The sequence below is a fragment of the Papilio machaon genome, chromosome Z (assembly GCF_912999745.1).
Source record: "Papilio machaon chromosome Z, ilPapMach1.1, whole genome shotgun sequence".
In the NCBI taxonomy this organism is placed as follows: Eukaryota; Metazoa; Arthropoda; class Insecta; order Lepidoptera; family Papilionidae; genus Papilio; species Papilio machaon.
Window position 1 is genome coordinate 6,771,759 of NC_060016.1, and position 21,948 is coordinate 6,793,706.

Genomic DNA, 21,948 nt, shown 5'->3' on the forward strand with positions numbered 1-21,948 from the left:
TACAGAAAAAATAATTGAGGACTATTGAAAATCGCAAAAATTGTACCTAAATGATAAATATTATTTATGTCTACAAAGCATTCGATCTGTCGCTTAAGAAACATCCTGTAAAATATAAACTTGAAAGGATAATACGAACTCATGTTACTAAAACAAATTCATTTGAATTTAGAAAAAACATGGCCAAAAACATCTCCACATGGCCTTATTCCACTCATGTGGGGTTGGCGCACAAGGTTTTATAAAACTTAAAGTTTTGGCGTAATGTTTACAGCCGGCCGCCTGCCTGTCCCCAACCGTATTTAGAAGAAAATATCAAATATTAATAACTCCCGCGACTTCGTCCGCGCGGAATAAAAAATAGAAAACGGGGTAAAAATTATCCTATGTCCTTTTCCTGGTTCTAAGCTACCTGCCCACCAATTTTCACTCAAATCGATTCAGCCGTTCTTGAGTTATAAATAGTGTAACTAACACGACTTTCTTTTATATATATAGAAGATTATACTTACAGCTAGTAAATTTAACATTATTCTCTATTACGAACAACTTTATTATTAATTGATAATGTTTTGAGTAGATTTTATTCAATAATCATCATTATCCAAGGAAAGGTTTAGTAGGAGTTTTCTATTCAATGTCACATTTCATGGAGGCCGTGAAACGTTCTTATTAGGTAAAAATAATTACGATATTCAAAGGCATTCGTTGTTAAAGTTCGCATGCGTTTTTCAGGATGGACACGTGGTAAGGCCTGAAAGATTACTAGGACCTCATACATGGCGAGAATGTAATGTATTTGGTACAGTGACTACCCGTATAGCTAACCGTGAGTTTTCACTTCTGAAACACCTGTACAAAAACATATTCTCTCGTTTTCTATTTGAAGAAACAGTACAATTTATTTAGTTTTCCATGGTTTTCATTGTATATGGCTCACCGTGAGTTTCCACTTCTAAAAAATCTGTAGAGAAACATATTCTCTAAATTATTGATGTGAAACATCTATAGGATCACTTCACTTGTAAACCGAATTGTTGGCGTGGCGACGCTTGCCGTGGCGACGGGTCGCCAAGCTATATGTACTGAGGTATTTAAATCTCTAACAACATTATTTTTTTTTTCATTTCTTGAAGTGGTTACTGGTTACTACTATCTGTCATGACAGAAAATTCCCTTTGTTTAGGACACCATCTGGTTCAAATTCCAAAAAAAATCGCTTTATATGACTTCCTAGGCTAATTTTTGCTTAAAAATATTACAAATAAAAAACTTGAGAGGTGTCAAGGGACACCCGGATGGAACGAAGTTCCTTTCAATTAATTAGTGAAGGAACCAATGTTTATTCTATGCATAAAAAACTTAAGTCTTCACAAGAAGTACATTTTATTTCTATGAATTTTCGTTATATATTGTCACGTCGTTGCCATGGTGATATAGCAAAAAGTGTCGTGACAACTTTTCGTAAGAATTTTTTCCGTCTAGCCCCCTTAAACAACGCGCGATAAGGAACTTCGTTCCAAAAATTATACATGAAACCAGTTCCCTGTTTTTCACGGTCCTGGCACACCTTTATTGCTGTTGCTATCTGATTGTTCAGTCTAAAACAACCTTCTTAACCTACATGAGGTCCTAGTAATATTTCAGGTTTCCCCACGTGGTCGCCCTGAAAAACGCATGCGCACTTCAACTACACCTGACACGTACGGGGCTTATAACTTCTGTATAGACCGACACTTATCTGACGAATCTATAAAGAAAAAAAATCAAGACAGCACAAGGAGGTTGTGACACTTTTCTGATTTTGACAATGTTGTGTCGGTGAGATGTCATATTATAGTTTGACTTATGGGGTGACAATCGTGTGATCGATTGCGATCGGTGGTTTAATCGGCCCAAAAGGAAACATCCGACTTATGTCCACCGGGACATATTACTTTGTCTTTTTATAGCGGCATTGTCATGGTTTGTCTTGCATGCACTTGCACTTCATTTCTATGCCTTAGTATATTTTACATATATTCTGAGAGAATTAAATAATACGTAATAGCAGTGCCTCCCACCCCGGGCAAGATAAGTTTGTTGGATTATAAAATAAGTATAATATCTATCATAGTCCTTTACACTGTCTGGCTCGTTGAGAGTGACTCGAATGTCTTTTACGAATCTCTAAGAAATTAAAAATAACGATACATGGAACCAATTTCCTGTTTGGCACAAGCGACGGCCCTGGCACACCTTTTTCGCTGTCCAATTATTCAGATTAAAACAACCTCCTCAGCAAACGTATGGTCCTAGTAATTTTTCAGAATACACCACGTGGTCGCCCTGAAAAACGGCATGCGCACTACAACCAACATCCACGTGTTGATCAATGTCAGTTAATTAACTAAACTCAACCTTTATTACACAGTTAATAAGGCTTGCTCTTGGTTGCCCGTCGAACGCGAAATTCAGACGGAGTTAAACGTTAAAGACCTACTATTACATTCTGATATCCTGGTATAGTTGCGGGTGAAATTTTCCGCACGGGGAATGCTTCCTTATAATAAGAAGAAGAAGCTTTTACCCGCGACTCTGTCCGCGCGGCATAAAAAAATATAGAAAACGGGGTAAAAATTATCCTATGTCCGTTTCCTGGTTCTAAGCTACCTGCCCACCAATTTTCAGTCAAATCGATTCAGCCGTTCTTGAGTTATAAATGGTGTAACTAACACGACTTTCTTTTATATATATAGATAATTTTTCTTTTTCCCACTTAATTTTTCATATTTTTATTTTTAAGCCACTGACGACAACCGTTCGATGCCAATCACGTAATTTGTCATTTTGACTTTCATTTAATTTTTTTATTGTTAACTAGCTTTTACCCGCGCGTAGTCCGCGCGGAATAAAAAAAAAGGCACACAAGATAAAAAAGTTCCTATGTCCATCTCCTAGTTCTAAGCTACCTCCCCATCAATTTTCAGCTAATTCAGTTCCACCGATCTTGAGTTATAAATAGTGTAACCAACACGACTTTCTGTTATGTATATAGATTTGAAATAATTGAGATTCGGAAGCATCAATAACAATTTTATTTATCAACTAGCTGTTGTCTGCGACTTCGTTCGCACGAAATTAAAAAAAACTTAATAAGCAGCCTGTCTATGTGTTCTTCTAGACTATGACCTACATCTATGCCAAATTTCATAGAGATCCGTTGAGCCGTTCCGGAGATACCTTCAAACATCCATCCATCTATCTAAACATTCTCATTTATAATATTAGTAAGATTCATTAACCGTTGGTTTCTGAGACCAAAATCTCTGTATAAAACATATTACATCCCAGTCATTATTTTTGGCAAAACAGAGATATCAATATGTTTTAAATGGGGATTTTGGTCTCAGAAACCCACGGTTAGTAACTCAAATGACATATCCATGGCATGTATATTATATCCTTGATAGTAATTATTTTTGTTGATAAAAATTAAATTTTTGTTGACAAAAAAATATTTTTGTTTAGGTAAAAAGAAACCAATGTTTCTTCTACAAGCTACGCTGATGATACCAAATGTGTCAGTTAAACCAACACTTGAAGAAATTCAAGAGGTTTTAGTTCTTGCTGGAAAACTCATCTCAGGGTTATCAAAAGGCGTCTCACAGTGGAGTGGGGGAAAAACATCCAGGGTAAAATTTTACTTGAGTTTATAAAATTTCTTCAATTTACTTTTTTTAGGGGATTGTACTTGAAGCTTTGGGTATGTTTAAAGTTAGAAGTAAATAATAATAGTTTATTTGGGATATATAAATGGGATCTGTACTGGTTAAGTTTTAGTTTAGTTAGTAACAACACAAATTAAAATGTAATTAATTTATTTACTTAATTGCTTAATTTTTTTAACTATAAAAATGTTTTTTTCTTAATATTGCCTTGCCTGGCATTTGTGTTGGGGTCTTTGTAAATTTACATCCGTTCGTCTTTACATTCATTTAATCGCTCAAGGAATTCTCACAATTCCGCTGTAAATACAACCAAGTTCATAAGTAGATTAAGCACCTTGACTAGAAATTATTATACGAGACGCATGTCAATATGGATAGAATTGAATCAGGCGTTTTACGTTCATTTGTAAGAGTTTATAAGAACCGTGTTTTTGTGTTTTTTTATTAATTTGTAAAAATTTTAGTAAGTATGATCAAACAATTCAAAAGTTATTCATGTAATATGTTCTTCAAACTTGTGTCGTTAATTGTCTTGTATCGTCCGGAACGTGTCACTTCACGCTTTTGTTACTTCGATGGTGTATTCGTCCGCAAAAACTTTTAATATTTTGCATCAACTCGCTTCGTTATTAACAATTTGCCGCTCACTTGATGTGCTTGATTTTATTTTAAATTATCTCTGTATATATCACATATACTTTTTGTTCATTTTGTTTTTCTTGTACCTTCATTTGCTCTGCTTGTTTCTGTCTCTTCGCACGCGCATTTGCATTCATGCAGGTGAGTTGGAAGAAACTCGCGGTCAACCCATCAAGCCAGTTACTAGGGGTAGTTACCAAGCTTGACGAACAGGTTCAATCAGTAAACAACATGGCGACAAAATCAATGAGACTGGGTGAAGCGGCAAAATTAAAAAAGAAGAAATACTACAGATTGGAATCAGAGGAGAAACCGGTGTTTCCATTGCAACAGAAAAATTTCTACAGTCACGTTATGGAGAACAAAGAGATTATCAAAACTTTGTCATTATTATCAACGTGTACGCAAAATGTTAAGATTGTAAGTAAACATTTGTAGGTCGATTTAAAACATTTTTAAGATTCTTTAGTATAAGTACTTTTATGATTGCTTATTGCTTTAAAAGGAATCCTGATCCTATTTTATCTCAGTGGGCCTAGCACGAATATTTGAGACGATCGCCTTCGTATTGTTATCATTGTATATTTTGTCAACATTAGTATATAATTTTCGGTGAACTTAACGACCGATAGGCTGCATAAATTTTAATACAAATTATGTCGATAACGTTACGATGGCTATTGTCACAATAATTCGTGCTAGGCCTGCAGCTAAATGAAGTATATGTGAAGCTTAATCAAATGTTATATTACTTCAATATAATTCCAGGAATTGAATACGCTTGTTAAACGCTGGAGACCATATCACTATTTATGGAAATGTGAGAAAACTCTTCGTCAATTATTAGCATGGACATTAAATGATTTTGAAATTGCTTTGAAGAGACATAGCGAATTAGAAGCAAAGCTTTATACGGAACCTGATGTGTTGATTATAGGAAATTGCTTGGCAGTGTCAACAGAGAAGCTAAAATTAGGTCTGAACACAGAACTTAAAAGTAAGTATTAAGATTCAGTAATATAAGTATAAGTAAAGCAATAAGGTTACAACATTCTGCCTTAATAGAATAACTTGGATCAATTTTCGATAACAAATTCGTTGAAAATAAAACTAGGATGGGGATTTCAATTAAAAAAACTTCTCAACTCACCATAAATTTAATACGAGAATTCACGTTAGCATGTGTACTTCAGATGGTACGTACAGAATAAGTCAAGCGATGCGCAAGAAATACAAACGCGAAATGGACTACGTTTACGCTATAATGAACGATTTGGAGCGCAAGCTAGAGAGGCCAATAAGGGATTTAGACGATGTTAGAACTGTTATGGAAACGTTGAAGAAAATCCGAGAGCAAGAAGTTGATATGGAACTCAAGATTGATCCGGTTGAGGTATCTTAAACCTTTAAATGTATATTTTCTTGGTTTCTTTATAATTTTCAAATATTAAAATGCAATAAAACAGTTACTTTTAATATAATTGGAATAAACAGCACACCTTTTGTAGCGTTTTAATTATTAAACAATTCTAGAAAATGGTGACATAGTGATTTTGTATTCAACAATGGTATTTATAATTTCAGGAAGCGTTTAACGTTATCACCCGTTACGAGCTTCCAGTAAGCAAAGAGGATATGGAGCAAGTTGACAATCTTCGGTACACTTGGCAACAGTTGCAGGCGACCGCTCTCGCTTCCCACGTGCAACTGCTCAAGATGCAGCCGCAGTTCGAAGACGACCTCAAAAACAATTTGGATAGGTTTCGCGATGATAATACTGATTACTGCCACGAGTACCGGCACGCTGGTCCGATGCAACCGGGCTTGAGCCCTCGTGAGGCCTCCGACCGCTTAATATTATTCCAGGTAACAAACAGTAAATCGCATGCACTGCGCAGGGATAGGCTTGGTTATTCAATGGTAGTAACCAATGGACAATAGTTTTTAAAACTTATTTAGCTTTTCAATTTTAATCAGAGCAAAAAACAATGAAATCTTTTTTCTTCGAATATTTAAACGATCTCCTAACTTACCTAAATAAAGAAAATATTGAGCAGCATAAATCAATAATTTCACAAATGCTTTTTTTCAGTGGTTTAATTCTTATTTTCAAAGTTATTTATTTGTAGAATCGATTTGACGGTATGTGGAGAAAACTGCAGACGTATCAAAACGGAGAAGAATTGTTCGGTTTGCCTCACACTGAGTATCCAGAACTAGCGCAAATCAGAAAGGAACTAAATTTACTTCAAAAACTTTACAAGCTCTACAATGACGTGATAGATAGAGTGAGCAGTTACTACGATATACCCTGGGGTGAGGTAAACATTGAAGAAATTAACAACGAACTCATGGAGTTTCAAAATAGATGTAGGAAATTACCTAAAGGGTAAGTACCGCTTTTTTATAATATGCACATCTTTTTTTATTATTTTAATATTTTGACTGATTATAACAGATTAAAGGAATGGCCAGCATTCTATGCGTTGAAGAAAACAATTGATGATTTTAACGATATGTGCCCTCTTCTCGAGTTGATGGCAAATAAAGCGATGAAGCCGCGTCACTGGCAGCGGATCATGGAAGTCACCAAATATAATTTTGAACTGGATAACGAAGATTTTTGCTTGAAAAACATTTTAGAAGCACCATTGCTTCAAAACAAAGAGGATATTGAGGTAATTGTATGTCGTCATCTGAAATGGTAGTGTTGCATTATGCGTCCGACGTCAATGAGGTGTATGATTATCCGTGTACTATCCGATTTCTAGTTCCCATCCCAACCAGTTTTTGTTAATTGTATTTTTTTCCACCAATTTAATTTGTATAATCTGTACGGTAACAACATCCTTAAGAAAAACAAACATTCATATGTAAACAATCAACAAGCAAACAATTGATTGTGATTGTATCGTCCTGTTGAAAGCGAAACACTAACTGAGACTAGATGATATTCTCACCACATTCGATGCGCGCCGGGGGATATCAACTGCGCATGTACTGTGGGAACCTCGAACGATTTTTGTTGAGCTGAGGTACCAGGAGAATATAACAAAGTGGTAGTTGACTACAGGATGAAAGATACATTGCGCGCTGTTAAAAGTTTGTCAACAAAATGTTGAAAATATGTGAAATGATTTTATCTTTTTGTGCACCTTGTATGCAGGATATTTGTATATCCGCGATGAAGGAAAAGGATATAGAAGCAAAGTTGCGTCAAGTTACAAATGAGTGGTCCGTGCACGAACTCACTTTCCAGACATTTAACAATCGTGGTGAGCTACTTCTTCGAGGCGACACCACAGCTGAGACAATCGGTCAGCTTGAAGACAGTCTTATGATCTTAGGATCTCTTTTATCTAACAGGTAAGTTTTCAATGGTTAAAAATTCTTACACGGCCAAATATTAGAAACAGAATATCCTCACAAAAGTAGTGAGAGTACATTAAAATTATCCGTGTTTGTAAATAACGAAAAATGAACAAAAATTTATGTTTTTTTTTATGTAGATACAACGCACCATTCAGAAAGCAGATACAACAGTGGCTGTTCGACTTGCAGAGCACAAATGAGATTCTTGAACGATGGCTGCTCGTGCAAAATATGTGGGTGTACCTGGAGGCAGTCTTTGTTGGTGGCGATATTGCAAAACAGCTACCAAAAGAAGCCAAGCGTTTTTCTAAAATTGACAAATCCTGGCAAAAGATCATGCAACGAGCTCACGAGACTCCCGGCGTTGTTTCCTGCTGCGTTGGAGATGATCTCCTGCGACAACTTCTGCCCCATTTGCAGGAGCAATTGGAACTCTGCCAAAAAAGTTTAAGCGGTTATTTGGAAAAGAAGAGAACTATGTTTCCTAGATTCTTCTTTGTGTCGGATCCAGCCTTACTTGAGATTCTGGGCCAGGCATCGGATTCACATACGATACAAAATCATTTACTATCAATATTTGACAATATTAGATACGTGAAATTTCACGACATAGGTGGGTTGATCTATTTTTCTTATCTCTAAACTTCATTTTATATGTAAATAAGACCATAATAAATAATTTAAAATTATAGAGTACAACAAAATGATTGCAATCGTGTCATCAGAAGGTGAAGAAATCAAACTCGAGAGACCGGTACGAGCTGAAGGCTCTGTAGAAACTTGGTTGACTTCGCTACTGCAATCTGCCCAAAGTAGTCTTCACTCGATTATACGTAATGCTGTGTCAGTTCTCAATGACCCCTCTTTCAATTTGTTGCTGTTTCTTGATAAAATGCCAGCTCAGGTAAGTTAGAAGTGACGTACGTTTGTTGTAATAAACATACTAGAAATGACGGTCAAATTTTAATAAATACTGTGGACTTCCTTGTTGACAATCTGTTGAATTGATGGTATAACAGATTGTTGTATCCAAGATAAGTAAATTTTCTTGTTATCAAAGCATCAAGGCATAAAAAATTACTATTAAAGATTGATGGTAAACTTGTAATTGTTGTTAGGTCGGACTGCTAGGAATACAAATAATTTGGACACGGGACGCAGAATTAGCTCTGATGCAAGCTCGACAAGATAAGAAGATAATGATGGAAACTAACAACAAATTTTTGGAACTTTTAAACACTCTCATAGACCAAACAACAAGAGACCTGCAGAAAATTGAGCGCATTAAATTTGAAACCCTTATCACTATACATGTCCACCAAAGAGATATATTTGATATGTTGGTAAGCAATTGAACAACTTCTTCTAATCAGCATTATCAGTTAAAATTGAAAACTTTATGCGGTTGCCCTGGGCTTTTTTTCAATTTTCTTTCCATAGAATTGATAATTAAATCGGTAATTTCTTTTAAAGTGTTATACGAAAATTATTTGGCATTATTCTAATATCACTGTATTTCAGGTCTATTTCTTTAATACACTGAGGTATTTTTCAATTATTTGTTTTGTTTTACAGTGCCGTCTCAACGTGCGATCGGCGAATGACTTTGAGTGGCTAAAGCAATGTCGCTTCTATTTCAAAGAAGACGCAGACAAGACATGGATCTCGGTAACAGACGTTACTTTCGCTTACCAAAATGAATATTTGGGCTGTACCGAAAGACTTGTCATCACGCCGTTGACAGACCGGTAACTACTTTTTAATACGGAGTAAAAATATTCGAATTTGTAATTTTAAGGGTTACGGGAAGATTATGAATGACCATTTAGTGCAAACTTTACTTTCTTTCTCTCTTGTCCTGCTTCTATATCAGGTTTTACAATTTTTGGGGCTTAATATTGAAAGATGTCATTCCTTTAATGAATACTTTCGCATTAGGATTCCAAATTCAATTACCAACGTTACTGTTGTTAATTTCAGATGCTACATAACGTTAGCTCAAGCATTGGCTATGAGCATGGGCGGTGCGCCTTGCGGTCCCGCCGGCACTGGGAAAACAGAAACTGTCAAAGATATGGGCAAAACCTTGGCTAAATATGTCGTCGTCTTCAACTGTTCCGATCAAATGGATTACAGGTATAACAAAATATAAAATATTCTTATAACATTCATGCTCTCTCCTCAAATGTAGAGATTACATGTTTCAATTTGACACAATTCTAGCACAGCTATCAGATTTTTTTTTTCATCCATAAATCTTCCGCACACATGATCATCGGAAACAGTAGCCCTAGTACGAATATTTGTGGAAAGCACCAACATATCTTCGTCGACAATATTTGTACTAAAATGTGCGGTATATGGGGCATAAAGTACACCAAAAATCTTATCCCAAATTTGACATAATTAACAATGACGATTTGAGGGCAACATCCTTGTCGCAAACATTCGTGATATTCCCAGTATTCATTATACGAATACTGCCTTTGTTTAATCAATCATTAATGTTATTTTTCTATAATTGTTGATTTTGTTTTTAGAGGCCTTGGGCGTATTTATAAAGGTTTAGCACAATCGGGCTCTTGGGGCTGTTTTGATGAGTTCAATCGTATCGAGCTGCCTGTATTGTCAGTGGCCGCGCAACAAGTTGCCGTCGTGCTGGCAGCTAAGAAAGAAAAGAAGAAGACCTTTTTGTTCACGGACGGAGACATGTCCGATATGTGCCCGGAGTTTGGTATATTTATTACAATGGTAACTGTTAAAGATAATTTATCTATGAATAAAAGATAGTGAAAACTTTAGAAACAACACAGGAAAGTGGATTATAATATTGTATTATATTTATCTAGAACCCGGGCTACGCTGGACGTAAAGAGCTTCCGGAAAATCTGAAGATACAATTCCGTACAGTAGCTATGATGGTGCCAGACAGACAAATCATCATCAGGGTAAAGTTGGCTTCATGCGGCTTTCTTGAGAATATCACACTTGCTCGAAAGTTTTACACGCTTTACAAATTGTGTGAGGAACAGTTAACAAAACAGGTAATTATATTTACCTATACAATGAAACCCGATCATATTATTCTTCTAGTTTTTTAATTATTGTTATATTTGCATAAATTAACATTTTCTGTTATTAGGTGCACTATGATTTTGGACTTCGAAACATTCTATCAGTTTTGAGAACTCTAGGCGCTGTAAAGCGAGTTAATTCAAAAGACAATGAAAGTACAATCGTGATGCGTGTCCTACGAGATATGAACTTATCAAAATTAATAGACGAAGATGAGCCATTATTTATATCTTTGGTAGCTGATCTATTTCCTAATCAAGTATTGGAGAAAACTACATACCCCGAACTAGAAGACGCAATTAAGAAACAAGTTGATCAAGCAGGTTTAATCTATCATCCACCATGGGTGTTGAAAATTATACAGGTACTTACACAAAGTATTTATTATAAATTAAAATAACATTATTAGAAATTGGCGAACTACATTTGCTGTATCCGTTAGTAAACTAATATGCTACATTTTATATGAACTTTAGCTTTACGAGACACAAAGGGTGCGACATGGCATTATGACCCTGGGTCCACCTGGCGCTGGGAAAACAACGTGTATTCATACCTTGATGACTGCTTTATCTAACATAGAAGACCCACACAGGTAAAATAATGGATATATTTATAAGTATTATGGTATCAATTTTCTAATTTACTAACAAACCGATTGAATAATCCCTTAAAAATTATGTTTTCAGAGAAATGCGTATGAATCCTAAAGCTATAACCGCGGCACAAATGTTTGGACGTCTAGATGTTGCCACCAACGACTGGACCGACGGTATATTCTCAGCTTTATGGCGAAAAACATTAAAAATTAAAACCGGCGAACATATTTGGTTGGTCCTAGACGGTCCCGTAGACAGCATATGGATTGAAAACTTGAATTCAGTTCTTGATGATAATAAGACACTAACTTTGGCTAATGGTGATCGTTTGACAATGTCTCCAACTTCAAAGATTATTTTCGAACCAGAAAATATCGATAATGCCTCTCCTGCAACGGTTTCTCGTAACGGAATGGTGTACATGAGCTCTTCAGGTTTGGATTGGGAGCCAGGTAATTTTTTTGTACATTTATCATCACTTTTAGTCTCACAAAATGCTTAAATCTAAAAATTTTCTGTACAGTTCTTAGCGCCTGGCTTATGACAAGATCCCAGAGGGAAATAGAAGTTTTTAGTGCTCTATTTGAACAGACTTTCCTAAGTACCTACACATGGTGTACTCAGAATCTTACCTTCAGTATGCGAGTACTTCAAACCAACATCGTTTTTCAAATACTTAATATATTAGAAGGTCTAGTTCCACCGCAGATCGTAGAAGTAGAAGAACCTTCAGCAAATAAATCGGTAAATGGTGACTTAGATGACGAAGACGAAAAGGAAAAATCGGAAGAAATTATTCTCTTTACGCATGAACATTTGCACAAAATTTATATTTTTGCATTAATATGGGGATTTGGATCACTTCTTGAAACAGAAGATAGAGCTAGGTTTGATAGGCACATTAAGACATCTTTCGTAGATATACTGGAACTACCAAAACATCCAAGTAATAAACCTAGTATTTTGTTTGACTTTTATGTGAAACATCCTGGTAAATGGGAGTTATGGGATGATTTGATGACTAACTATCAATATCCTGACACCGCAACACCCGATTACTCTAGTATTCTAGTTCCAATCGTAGATAACGTGAGAATTAATTATCTAATACATTGTATTGCAAAACAAGGAAAAGCAGTACTTCTTTTGGGCGAACAAGGTTCAGCGAAAACGGTTATGATGAAAGCCTATATGAAAAATGCTAACCCAGAACAATTTATGGGTCGTTCATTTAATTTTTCCTCTGCAACGAGTCCTTATCAATTCCAAAAAACCATAGAAAGCTACGTTGAAAAACGCAGTGGTATGACTTTTGGTCCGCCAGGAGGCAAAAAAATGTTAGTGTTTATAGATGACATAAATCTTCCACAAATAAATGAATGGGGTGATCAAATAACAAATGAAATTGTTAGGCAAACAATGAGTATGGGAGGATTTTATAGTTTGGAAAAACCTGGAGATTTTACTACAATTGTCGATATTCAATTCTTAGGTGCTATGGGACAGCCAGGTTATATTTTATTACAATAATTACTACTTAATTAACAAAATCTGAGACCATATTTTAATTAATCATCTTTTATAGGTGGAGGACGGAATGATATTCCAGCTCGTTTGAAGAGACAATTTTCTATTTTTAACTGTCCCTTGCCTAACAATGAATCGATAGATAAAATTTTCAAGGTTATAGGTGAAGGTCATTATAATGTAAAACGTGGTTTTACTGCAGAAGTAAGATCTCTTATAAAACGTGTTATACCTTTAACAAGAGAACTATGGACGCGAACACGACAGAAACTTTTACCTACACCAGCTAAGTTCCATTATGTATTTTCGTTAAGAGATTTGTCAAGAGTTTGGCAGGGTATGGTAGGGACCTTGCCGACTGTAATAGAATCGGAAAAGTGTCTAATGCTATTATGGAAACACGAATGTTCCCGCGTGTTTTCAGACAGGTTTACACATCAAGCTGATAAAGATTGGTTCAATGTAGCCCTATACGACATTACTACAGAAGTATTGGGAGTGGAATACAAAAAAATGATGGATAAAGATCCTGTATTTGTTGATTTTATGAGGTAAATAAATAAGTGTTTTCTTTTATTTTCATTAATAAATAGTTCAAAGTTTAATGATTTTATTTTTCATAAAGGGATGCTCCGGAACCAACTGGTGAAGAAGGTGAAGATGCTGATATGGAGTTGCCGAAAGTTTATGAGCCGGTGTTTGATTTTGATGAATTACGAGACAGATTAGACATGTTTCTTTCACAATTCAATGAAATGGTGAGGGGCTCTGGAATGGATTTGGTATTTTTCCCTGATGCGATGCTTCATTTAGTAAAAATATCTCGAGTTATAAGACACCCTAGAGGTAATGTAATGCTAGTGGGTGTAGGAGGGTCTGGAAAGCAATCGCTGACAAAACTATCAACTTTTATTGCTGGATATCGTTCCTTTCAAATAGCTTTAACAAGGTCCTACAACGTTGGAAACTTTTTAGAAGACCTTAAGTTATTATATAGATCATGTGGTGTACAAGGTAAAGGAACAACGTTTATATTTACTGATTTGGACATTAAAGAAGAAGGTTTTTTGGAATACTTAAATAATATATTATCTTCTGGGGTCATATCTAATTTGTTTACCAAGGATGAACAGCAAGAAATTATTTCGGAACTAACACCAATTATGAAGAGGGAAAACCAGAAGAGGACTTTAACTAATGAACTAGTAATGGAGTATTTTCTTAACAGAACCTGTCAAAATCTTCATGTTGTTTTATGTTTCTCGCCTGTAAGTTAATTTCATTTTAACAATAATTATCCTAAAAGTTAATTTCTAAATTAATATAAATACATTCTTTATTATTTCAGGTAAGTGAAGCATTTAGGTATCGAGCATTACGTTTTCCTGCTCTTATATCTGGTTGTACTATCGACTGGTTTCAACCTTGGCCAAAAGATGCTCTAGTATCTGTTGCGGACCATTTTCTCGCTGAATTTGAGATAGAATGCACGAAAGAAGTAAAAAAGGAACTCGTAACAGTCCTAGGAACGATTCAAGATGTTGTATCTCAAGTGTCTACGGACTATTTTCAACGGTTCAGAAGGTCGTCTCACGTCACACCAAAATCATATCTTAGTTTTATAGGAGGTTACAAAACTATTTATCAGATGAAGCAAAAAGAACTAGGGGACGGAGCACTGAGAATGGATACTGGATTAGAAAAGCTTCGTGAAGCTTCCATTTCTGTGGAAGTTTTAAAGAAAGATTTAGCGGTTATGGAACAAGATTTAGCTTTAGCATCTGAAAAAGCTGACCGAGTACTAACTGAAGTTACTGAAAGGGCTATGCAAGCAGAGATAGTAAAAAATCAAGTGCAAATAGTTAAAGAAAAGGCCGAAGCTTTAGTAGCTTACATCGCTGAAGAAAAAGAGAAAGCTGAAATTAAATTAGAAGCAGCTAAACCGGCACTTGAAGAAGCAGAAGCGGCGCTTAATACGATAAAACCAGCACACATTGCTACAGTCAGAAAATTAGGTCGGCCACCGCATCTTATTATGAGAATCATGGATTGTGTACTAATTTTATTTCAACGCAGATTGCATCCATTAATACCAGATACTGCTGCACCTTGCCCGAAACCTTCGTGGGCCGAGTCACTTAAGGTCAAATCCAACCAACCTTAAATACAAACATAGGCCTTTAAGTACGATGTAATAAAAATGTACCATTTCTTTTTTATTTACAGATGATGGCGAGTACAACATTTCTTCTACAATTACAAAACTATCCAAAAGATATTATCAATAATGAAATGGTAGAGCATTTAGTTCCTTATTTTGAAATGGAAGACTATAATATGGATACTGCTAAACGTGTTTGCGGAGACGTTGCTGGTTTACTCTCCTGGACAAAAGCAATGGCGTTCTTTCACAGCGTTAATAAGGAAGTTTTGCCTCTGAAGGCAAATCTTTTATTGCAAGAAGCAAGATTAAAGGTAAATAGTATTTAATAATTAAACATACGGAAACTACATTTACGAACTTGCAATAATACTAATATTCAATCATCATAGGTTGCTATGGAAGATTTAGCATCTGCAGAAAGACAACTGGAAGAGAGAGAATTGTCGCTACGAAAAGTCAAGGAACAGTATGAGTCAGCAGTATCTGAGAAACAACAACTAACAGACGCCGCCAATGTTTGTCTGAGGAAAATGACAGCTGCTACAGCCTTGATAAATGGCCTAGGAGGCGAAAAAATAAGATGGACACAACAAAGTAAAGATTTTAAAGAGCAACTTGGTAGATTGGTTGGTGATGTTGTTCTGGCTACAGGATTTTTATCATATTGTGGACCGTACAATCAAGAATTCCGAAATAGCCTGTTTCACACCTGGATGGGAATTCTTCAGAGTAAACATATACCAGTCACAGATAATTTAAACATAACAAATATGTTAGTAGAAAGTGCCACTATATCTGAGTGGACTCTTCAAGGTCTACCAAATGATGAACTTTCCGTTCAAAATGCTTTAATTGTTACAAAGTCTAGCTCATATCCGCTGTTAGTTGATCCTCAAAGCCAAGGTAAAAATTGGATTAAGAATAAAGAGAGCACAAACGAACTTCAAATTACTTCATTAAATCACAAGTATTTTAGAACACACCTTGAAGATAGTTTATCTCTCGGAAGACCACTTTTGATTGAGGATGTAGGTGTAGAACTAGATCCAGTCATAGATAATGTTTTAGAAAAGAATTTCATCAAATCAGGTTCTATTGAAAAAGTTATAGTAGGTGATAAGGAATGTGACGTTATGCCGGGATTTATGCTTTATATAACAACAAAATTACCAAATCCCGCTTACTCGCCAGAAATAAGTGCAAAAACATCGATCATAGATTTCACAGTCACAATGCAAGGTCTGGAGGACCAATTGTTGGGTCGAGTTATACTGATGGAAAAATCAGATTTGGAAGAAGAACGGGTTGCTCTTTTTGAATCAGTGATGAAAAATCAAAGGAGTATGAAAGAGTTGGAAAGCAATTTGTTATGTCGACTAACATCATCCGAAGGATCGCTAGTAGATGATGAAGCGTTAATTCAAGTATTACAGATAACTAAAACCACAGCTGAAGAAGTGAATGAAAAGTTGATAGTGGCTGAAGTGACCGAAAAGAAAATCGTCAAAGCTAGAGAGGAATTTAGAGCGGTTGCTGCTAGAGGCTCTATTTTATATTTTTTGATTGTTGAAATGAGTGATGTAAACATTATGTACCAAAATTCTTTGAAGCAATTCCTAAATATATTTGATAATTCTATAACTAAGTCAACAAAGAGCAATGTTACCGAGGAAAGAATAACCTTGATACTGAAATACCTTACACATGAAGTATGGGCCTTCACTTTGCGAAGTTTATACGAGAGACACAAGGCTCTGTTTACTTTGATGTTAGCCATGAAAATAGACTGCCATCGAGGTCTTATATCTCATGACGAATTCATGGCTTTTGTAAAGGGTGGTGCATCACTTGACTTGAATGCTGTTACTCCAAAGCCATTTAAATGGATTTTGGATATAACATGGCTTAATTTGGTTGAGATTAGTAAATTGAAAATATTTTCAGACGTTCTTCAAAAAGTAATACAACTTGGATTATTAATGTTGATTTTCATTTAATATGTTCTCAATTTCAATTTTGTAATAATTAAATGTAACTTCAGATAGCAACAAATGAAAAAGAATGGCGGGTGTGGTATGAAAAGGCAAAACCGGAGGAAGAGATGATTCCATCCGGTTACAACGAAAGCCTCGATGTTTTTCGCAAATTACTGCTAATAAGATCCTGGAGTCCTGACCGAACTTTGTCACAAGCGCGAAAGTATATAGTCGGTTGGTATAACATGGAATTGAATTTAATCATTAATTAAAGATTTAAATGAACACAAAAAAATACAATTGATGTGGTAATACAATAATTGCATATTATTTATGTATTTTTTGTGTATTTTTAATTTCTTTAGATTCGCTCGGTACTGAATACGGCGAAGGGCGAATACTAAACCTCGAAAGTACTTGGCAAGAATCTGAACCTCGAACACCGCTCATTTGCATACTCTCAATCGGGTCAGATCCTTCTGCCCAAATTGCGACATTGGCTAAGTCAAAAGATATTGGTAAATATCGTATTTCATTTGTTTGAAAGTAAAACTCTTATTTTATCAGAAATCGTTTGTTGCAGTTTTGAAAGCCGTCTCAATGGGCCAGGGCCAAGAAATCGTAGCCCGTAAGATGATTTCGGACTCCATGAGTGAAGGAGGCTGGGTGTTATTGCAAAATATTCATTTGTCTCTACCGTTTTGCGTCGAAGCTATGGATGCCCTGATTGAAACTGAACATATGCAAGAATCTTTTCGACTTTGGCTCACAACTGAAGTGCACACAGATTTTCCGATAGGTTTGCTGCAGATGGCAATTAAATTCACTAATGAGCCACCTCAAGGAATACGAGCCAGCATGAAAAGAACTTACCAAAATATCACCCAAGATACATTAGATTATTCTTCACTATCGCAATGGCCTCCGCTCCTGTATGCTGTTGCATTTTTGCACACTATCGTACAAGAAAGAAGGAAATTCGGGCCTTTGGGGTGGAATATTCCTTATGAGTTTAATCAAGCGGATTATGCAGCGAGCGTCCAATTTATTCAGAACCATTTGGACGAAATCGACCCAAAGAAAGGAATTTCATGGCCTACTATTTGTTACATGCTGGGAGAGGTACAATACGGTGGTCGGGTGACGGATGATTTCGACAAACGTTTACTGACCACATTTACCAACGTATGGTTTTGCGACGTGCTTCTAAGACCAGGTTTTGAATTCTACAAAGGTTACAAAGTGCCACAAACGAGGAATATACAAGGATACGTAGATTACATAAACCAATTACCTTTGACTGATACTCCTGAAGTATTTGGATTGCATGGTAACGCAGATATTACATATCAGATAAACAGTGCTAAAGATATTTTGGATACTATACTTAGTGTTCAACCTAAAGAAGGAGGCAGTCAGGGAGGCGAAACTAGAGAAAGTATAGTATATCGTTTAGCTGAGGATATGTTGGAAAAACTACCTAAGCAGTATGTTACTTTCGAAGTTCGAGAGGCTCTACAAAAGATGGGCGCATTTTTACCAATGAATATTTTTTTAAGGTTACGTAAATTTACACACTACTTTTTTATATTTATTAATAAAGCCGGATTAATTTTCTATTTAAAAATTATGTTCATTCTTGTTTTGCAGACAAGAGATAGACAGAATACAGCGAGTCATAAAAACAGTATTCACGACTTTATGCGATTTGAAACTGGCTATTGATGGAACGATCGTAATGAGCCAAGGGCTACGAGAGTCTTTAGATGCTATGTACGATGCAAGAATACCCAGTCAATGGTCGAAGGTATCGAAAGAATATTCACGTAAAAATATCATACACAATTTTATCCATGACACGGTTACCCCAGTTTCACGGATTATGTTCTTTTTCTAAATGTGCGATCTAAAATATAGAGTTTAAAATTCAGAAGTATTTTTTTATAAACAGGTATCATGGGAATCAGCAACCTTAGGGTTTTGGTACACTGAGCTATTGGAACGGGAGCAGCAGTACAGAGCGTGGCTCCGGAATGGCAGACCTCATACATTTTGGATGACAGGCTTCTTCAATCCACAAGGCTTTTTGACAGCTATGAGACAGGTTAGACATTTATTAATTACTTTTGTATAATGGTTACACTTAGCATTTATTTCGCTGGTTATTTAGATTTGTGATTCAACTTTCAGGAAGTAACAAGAAGCCATAAAGGATGGGCTTTAGATTCGGTCGTCTTACAAAATCATATAACGAAGCTCAATCGTGAGGACGTACACGAAGGACCGTCAGAAGGTGTTTATGTTTACGGCTTGTTTCTTGAAGGTATACAATTTTTCTGAGTTTTTAAAATTTCTATCTTGACATCAATTGCTCAAAAATTCAAGTACCTAGACGACATCACTGCACAAACTAAATATATAGGAAACATTTGTTAAATGTTTCATATCCAGTCTATAAATTTTATTTCTGGCTCTTTGCTTATAAGTTTTAAGCTAGCACCAAAATATTAAAATTCATTCATAACATTTCAGGCGCTTCTCTGGACAGAAAAACAGGCAAACTCATTGAATCCAAACCTAAAGTTCTTTATGAACAAATGCCAGTAATTTATATATTCGCAATAAACACAACCGCGGGAAAAGATCCTAGATTATACGAGTGTCCCATCTATAGGAAGCCCCAACGAACCGACGCCAAGTACGTGGGGTCAATCGACTTTGAAACCGACAGCAATCCCCGACATTGGACCTTACGAGGAGTAGCTCTCCTTTGCGACATCAAATAAAATCAAATAAATTTTACAACACTTTTAATATCAATAAAAATGAACATGCATTCACGTGTTTAATTTAATACAAAAAACTGTTGATAAATACTAATAAAGACGAAATATACAACACAGTGGTTTAAATATAACGCCCTTATAAAAGTCATCAAAATTACACCAACCGAAAACAGAAACGACATTGACAGCATTGACATTTAAAGTAATTTCTTTATTTCGTCGTACAACACAAGTACAAAGGCCGCTCCTGTACCTCGGAGTATATTTGAAAAGGCACCTTTAAAGAAAGCTCCGAGGCCTTCTTGGCGTAGAATAGTAACCCAGCAGTGGGCGGTGCTTTTGTATTGGCGTTCGTGCACGGGCCGACCCGATTGCATCATCATCCTTCGTCTGACCGTGTCCAAAGGATATGATGCGATCCCAGCCACAGTTGTTACAGTCTGTCAAAACATAGATAACTTTAAAATATAATTCATCACGCTAACTTTTTTGTCATGAAACTCTTAACTTTTCCTCCTTACGTCGAGTGGTTGAATAACCTATAGATTGGATTAGTCAGTCACTCGTCTCGAGCTAATACCATCATGTTTGGATGAATCCCAACGATAACCTGCGATTCGTGAAATTTTTGAACGGCCTCTAGAAATTAAGCAACAAATCAAAACAACTTTACCTGTGCAATCATCCAAGATACGATTAAAGGAGTATTCTTTGGATCTGGCAACATGCCGCGTGCAGTATCATAGAAACCAAAGTAAGCGGCTCGATAAATGATAATGCCCTGTACAGATACAACAAACCCACGGTACAAGCCAATAGGACCATCGGACTTTAAAGTTTTAACCAGACAGTCAATCAAACCGTTGAACTCTTTGGACTTCCCTTTACCGACGTCCGCAGCTAATCTGATGATAAATCAAACGTATTAATATAAACTTTGAAAATAAACGTCTAATAAATAAATTAAATCAGTTTACCTAGTTCTCGCAAAATCTAGGGGATACACGAAGCATAATGAAGTCGCGCCAGCGGCACCGCCAGACGCTAAATTTCCGGCGAAATATCTCCAAAATTGTACGTTTTTATCAATATCTTTGAGAAAAAAACCCTTGTACACATCCCTAAACGCAAAATTTAGCGCCTGCGTTGGAAAATATCGAAGCACATTCGCTAAATTTCCGCGCCAAAAGGATCCTATTCCTTGTTCTTTAGGGATACGTATAATTGCATCCATTACACCTGAAAAATATTTAAACTAAATATATTTTTTTAAATTAGTGTACGTGTTTTGGTGAACGGGAGGAGTTGGAAAGCACTGTCCATGGGAATAAAATTGTAAATATAACTATTTTCCTAGGCCTGTGTCAAGTGTGTGCTGACACTTCGAAAGTCGCCTTTGAAACTTTGAATTTGTATAAAACACTTGTTCTGGAGATTATAAATCTATAGTACCTAAGCTTCAAGTTCCCACCCCTTATTCCAAGAGTACAAACGTAACAAGATGGAACGCGAGTTTGTATTAAGAAATATCTATTGATTTACTGAAAACAAATATCTAAAAAAAAATTGAGGATGTGTTTACCTTTGTATCTTTTGTCAGCTGCAATCTGTTTAGATACATGCTGCACTTGCAACAGTAACTTCACTCGCTCAATGGGCGCCACGGCAGTTTTTGAAACAGCGGCAGATATACCACCCGCAAGGAAATCCTTTAGGAATGCGCTACTTCCCTTGTCCTTCTTTTTATCATCTTTCTTATCGTCCTTCTTTGACATTATCGCAGACTATTTTCACCACCACGCTAAAAGCGTGCTATGGCTATTGTTAATTAAATCCAAATACTACAATCTCAATTCGAAATGTTAAATAATTCCTACCACGACTTTAATATTCCATATCTAGTAGACATCAACATAAATTGTGCATGAATAATTTAAACAATAGAAACCAATACCTACAAATATTTGTTTAATAGAAGAAATGTTAGTTATAAAAACCTTTGACACTGTTGACAACTATGGAAGAAAAGTATTGTTCTTAATTTTTTTTATTCTTTTGAATATAGAACGAATTAGAAATCTCTTTAGATGCTACATCTAC

The 21,948-nt window shown here is 35.9% G+C and overlaps 2 protein-coding genes across 2 annotated transcripts in view; one reads left to right on the top strand and one right to left on the bottom strand.

Annotated features, from left to right (window-relative positions):
- Window positions 1-19,858, top strand: part of LOC106717004 (dynein axonemal heavy chain 5) — a 67,616-nt gene extending 47,758 nt beyond the window's left edge. The window contains exons 18-48 of the mRNA XM_045685981.1: window positions 3,511-3,674; window positions 4,563-4,769; window positions 5,118-5,346; window positions 5,543-5,742; window positions 5,934-6,215; window positions 6,479-6,738; window positions 6,808-7,027; window positions 7,516-7,715; window positions 7,859-8,334; window positions 8,414-8,625; window positions 8,840-9,064; window positions 9,297-9,469; window positions 9,702-9,857; window positions 10,262-10,472; window positions 10,571-10,765; window positions 10,864-11,160; window positions 11,273-11,391; window positions 11,486-11,847; window positions 11,919-12,905; window positions 12,981-13,473; window positions 13,548-14,190; window positions 14,271-15,065; window positions 15,149-15,397; window positions 15,476-17,044; window positions 17,128-17,296; window positions 17,428-17,580; window positions 17,646-18,621; window positions 18,713-18,869; window positions 19,014-19,166; window positions 19,253-19,385; window positions 19,595-19,858. Coding sequence (XP_045541937.1) covers window positions 3,511-3,674; window positions 4,563-4,769; window positions 5,118-5,346; window positions 5,543-5,742; window positions 5,934-6,215; window positions 6,479-6,738; window positions 6,808-7,027; window positions 7,516-7,715; window positions 7,859-8,334; window positions 8,414-8,625; window positions 8,840-9,064; window positions 9,297-9,469; window positions 9,702-9,857; window positions 10,262-10,472; window positions 10,571-10,765; window positions 10,864-11,160; window positions 11,273-11,391; window positions 11,486-11,847; window positions 11,919-12,905; window positions 12,981-13,473; window positions 13,548-14,190; window positions 14,271-15,065; window positions 15,149-15,397; window positions 15,476-17,044; window positions 17,128-17,296; window positions 17,428-17,580; window positions 17,646-18,621; window positions 18,713-18,869; window positions 19,014-19,166; window positions 19,253-19,385; window positions 19,595-19,848 — 10,919 coding nt within the window. The 3' untranslated portion in view covers window positions 19,849-19,858. The remainder of the gene's footprint in view (window positions 1-3,510; window positions 3,675-4,562; window positions 4,770-5,117; window positions 5,347-5,542; window positions 5,743-5,933; window positions 6,216-6,478; window positions 6,739-6,807; window positions 7,028-7,515; window positions 7,716-7,858; window positions 8,335-8,413; window positions 8,626-8,839; window positions 9,065-9,296; window positions 9,470-9,701; window positions 9,858-10,261; window positions 10,473-10,570; window positions 10,766-10,863; window positions 11,161-11,272; window positions 11,392-11,485; window positions 11,848-11,918; window positions 12,906-12,980; window positions 13,474-13,547; window positions 14,191-14,270; window positions 15,066-15,148; window positions 15,398-15,475; window positions 17,045-17,127; window positions 17,297-17,427; window positions 17,581-17,645; window positions 18,622-18,712; window positions 18,870-19,013; window positions 19,167-19,252; window positions 19,386-19,594) is intronic.
- Window positions 19,859-19,985: 127 nt separating this feature from the next.
- LOC106717268 (ADP,ATP carrier protein) lies at window positions 19,986-21,793 on the bottom strand. The gene is made up of 4 exons (XM_014511069.2): window positions 21,431-21,793; window positions 20,826-21,087; window positions 20,522-20,753; window positions 19,986-20,288 (listed from the first exon to the last, which is right to left on the bottom strand). Exons 1-4 carry the CDS (start codon window positions 21,621-21,623, stop codon window positions 20,046-20,048), a joined length of 930 nt encoding a protein of 309 aa, XP_014366555.1. The 5' UTR covers window positions 21,624-21,793; the 3' UTR covers window positions 19,986-20,045.
- Between the last annotated feature and the right edge of the window lie 155 nt (window positions 21,794-21,948).

Excerpts from the sequence above, each read along its gene's own strand:
- LOC106717268 (XM_014511069.2), bottom strand. The coding sequence starts at position 21,623 with ATGTCAAAGAAGGACGATAAGAAAGATGATAAAAAGAAGGACAAGGGA. Across the intron at positions 20,754-20,825 it reads CTAGATTTTGCGAGAACTAG|ATTAGCTGCGGACGTCGGTA; the intron begins GTAAACTGATTT and ends ATTTATCATCAG. Across the intron at positions 20,289-20,521 it reads TATCTTGGATGATTGCACAG|ACTGTAACAACTGTGGCTGG; the intron begins GTAAAGTTGTTT and ends ATGTTTTGACAG.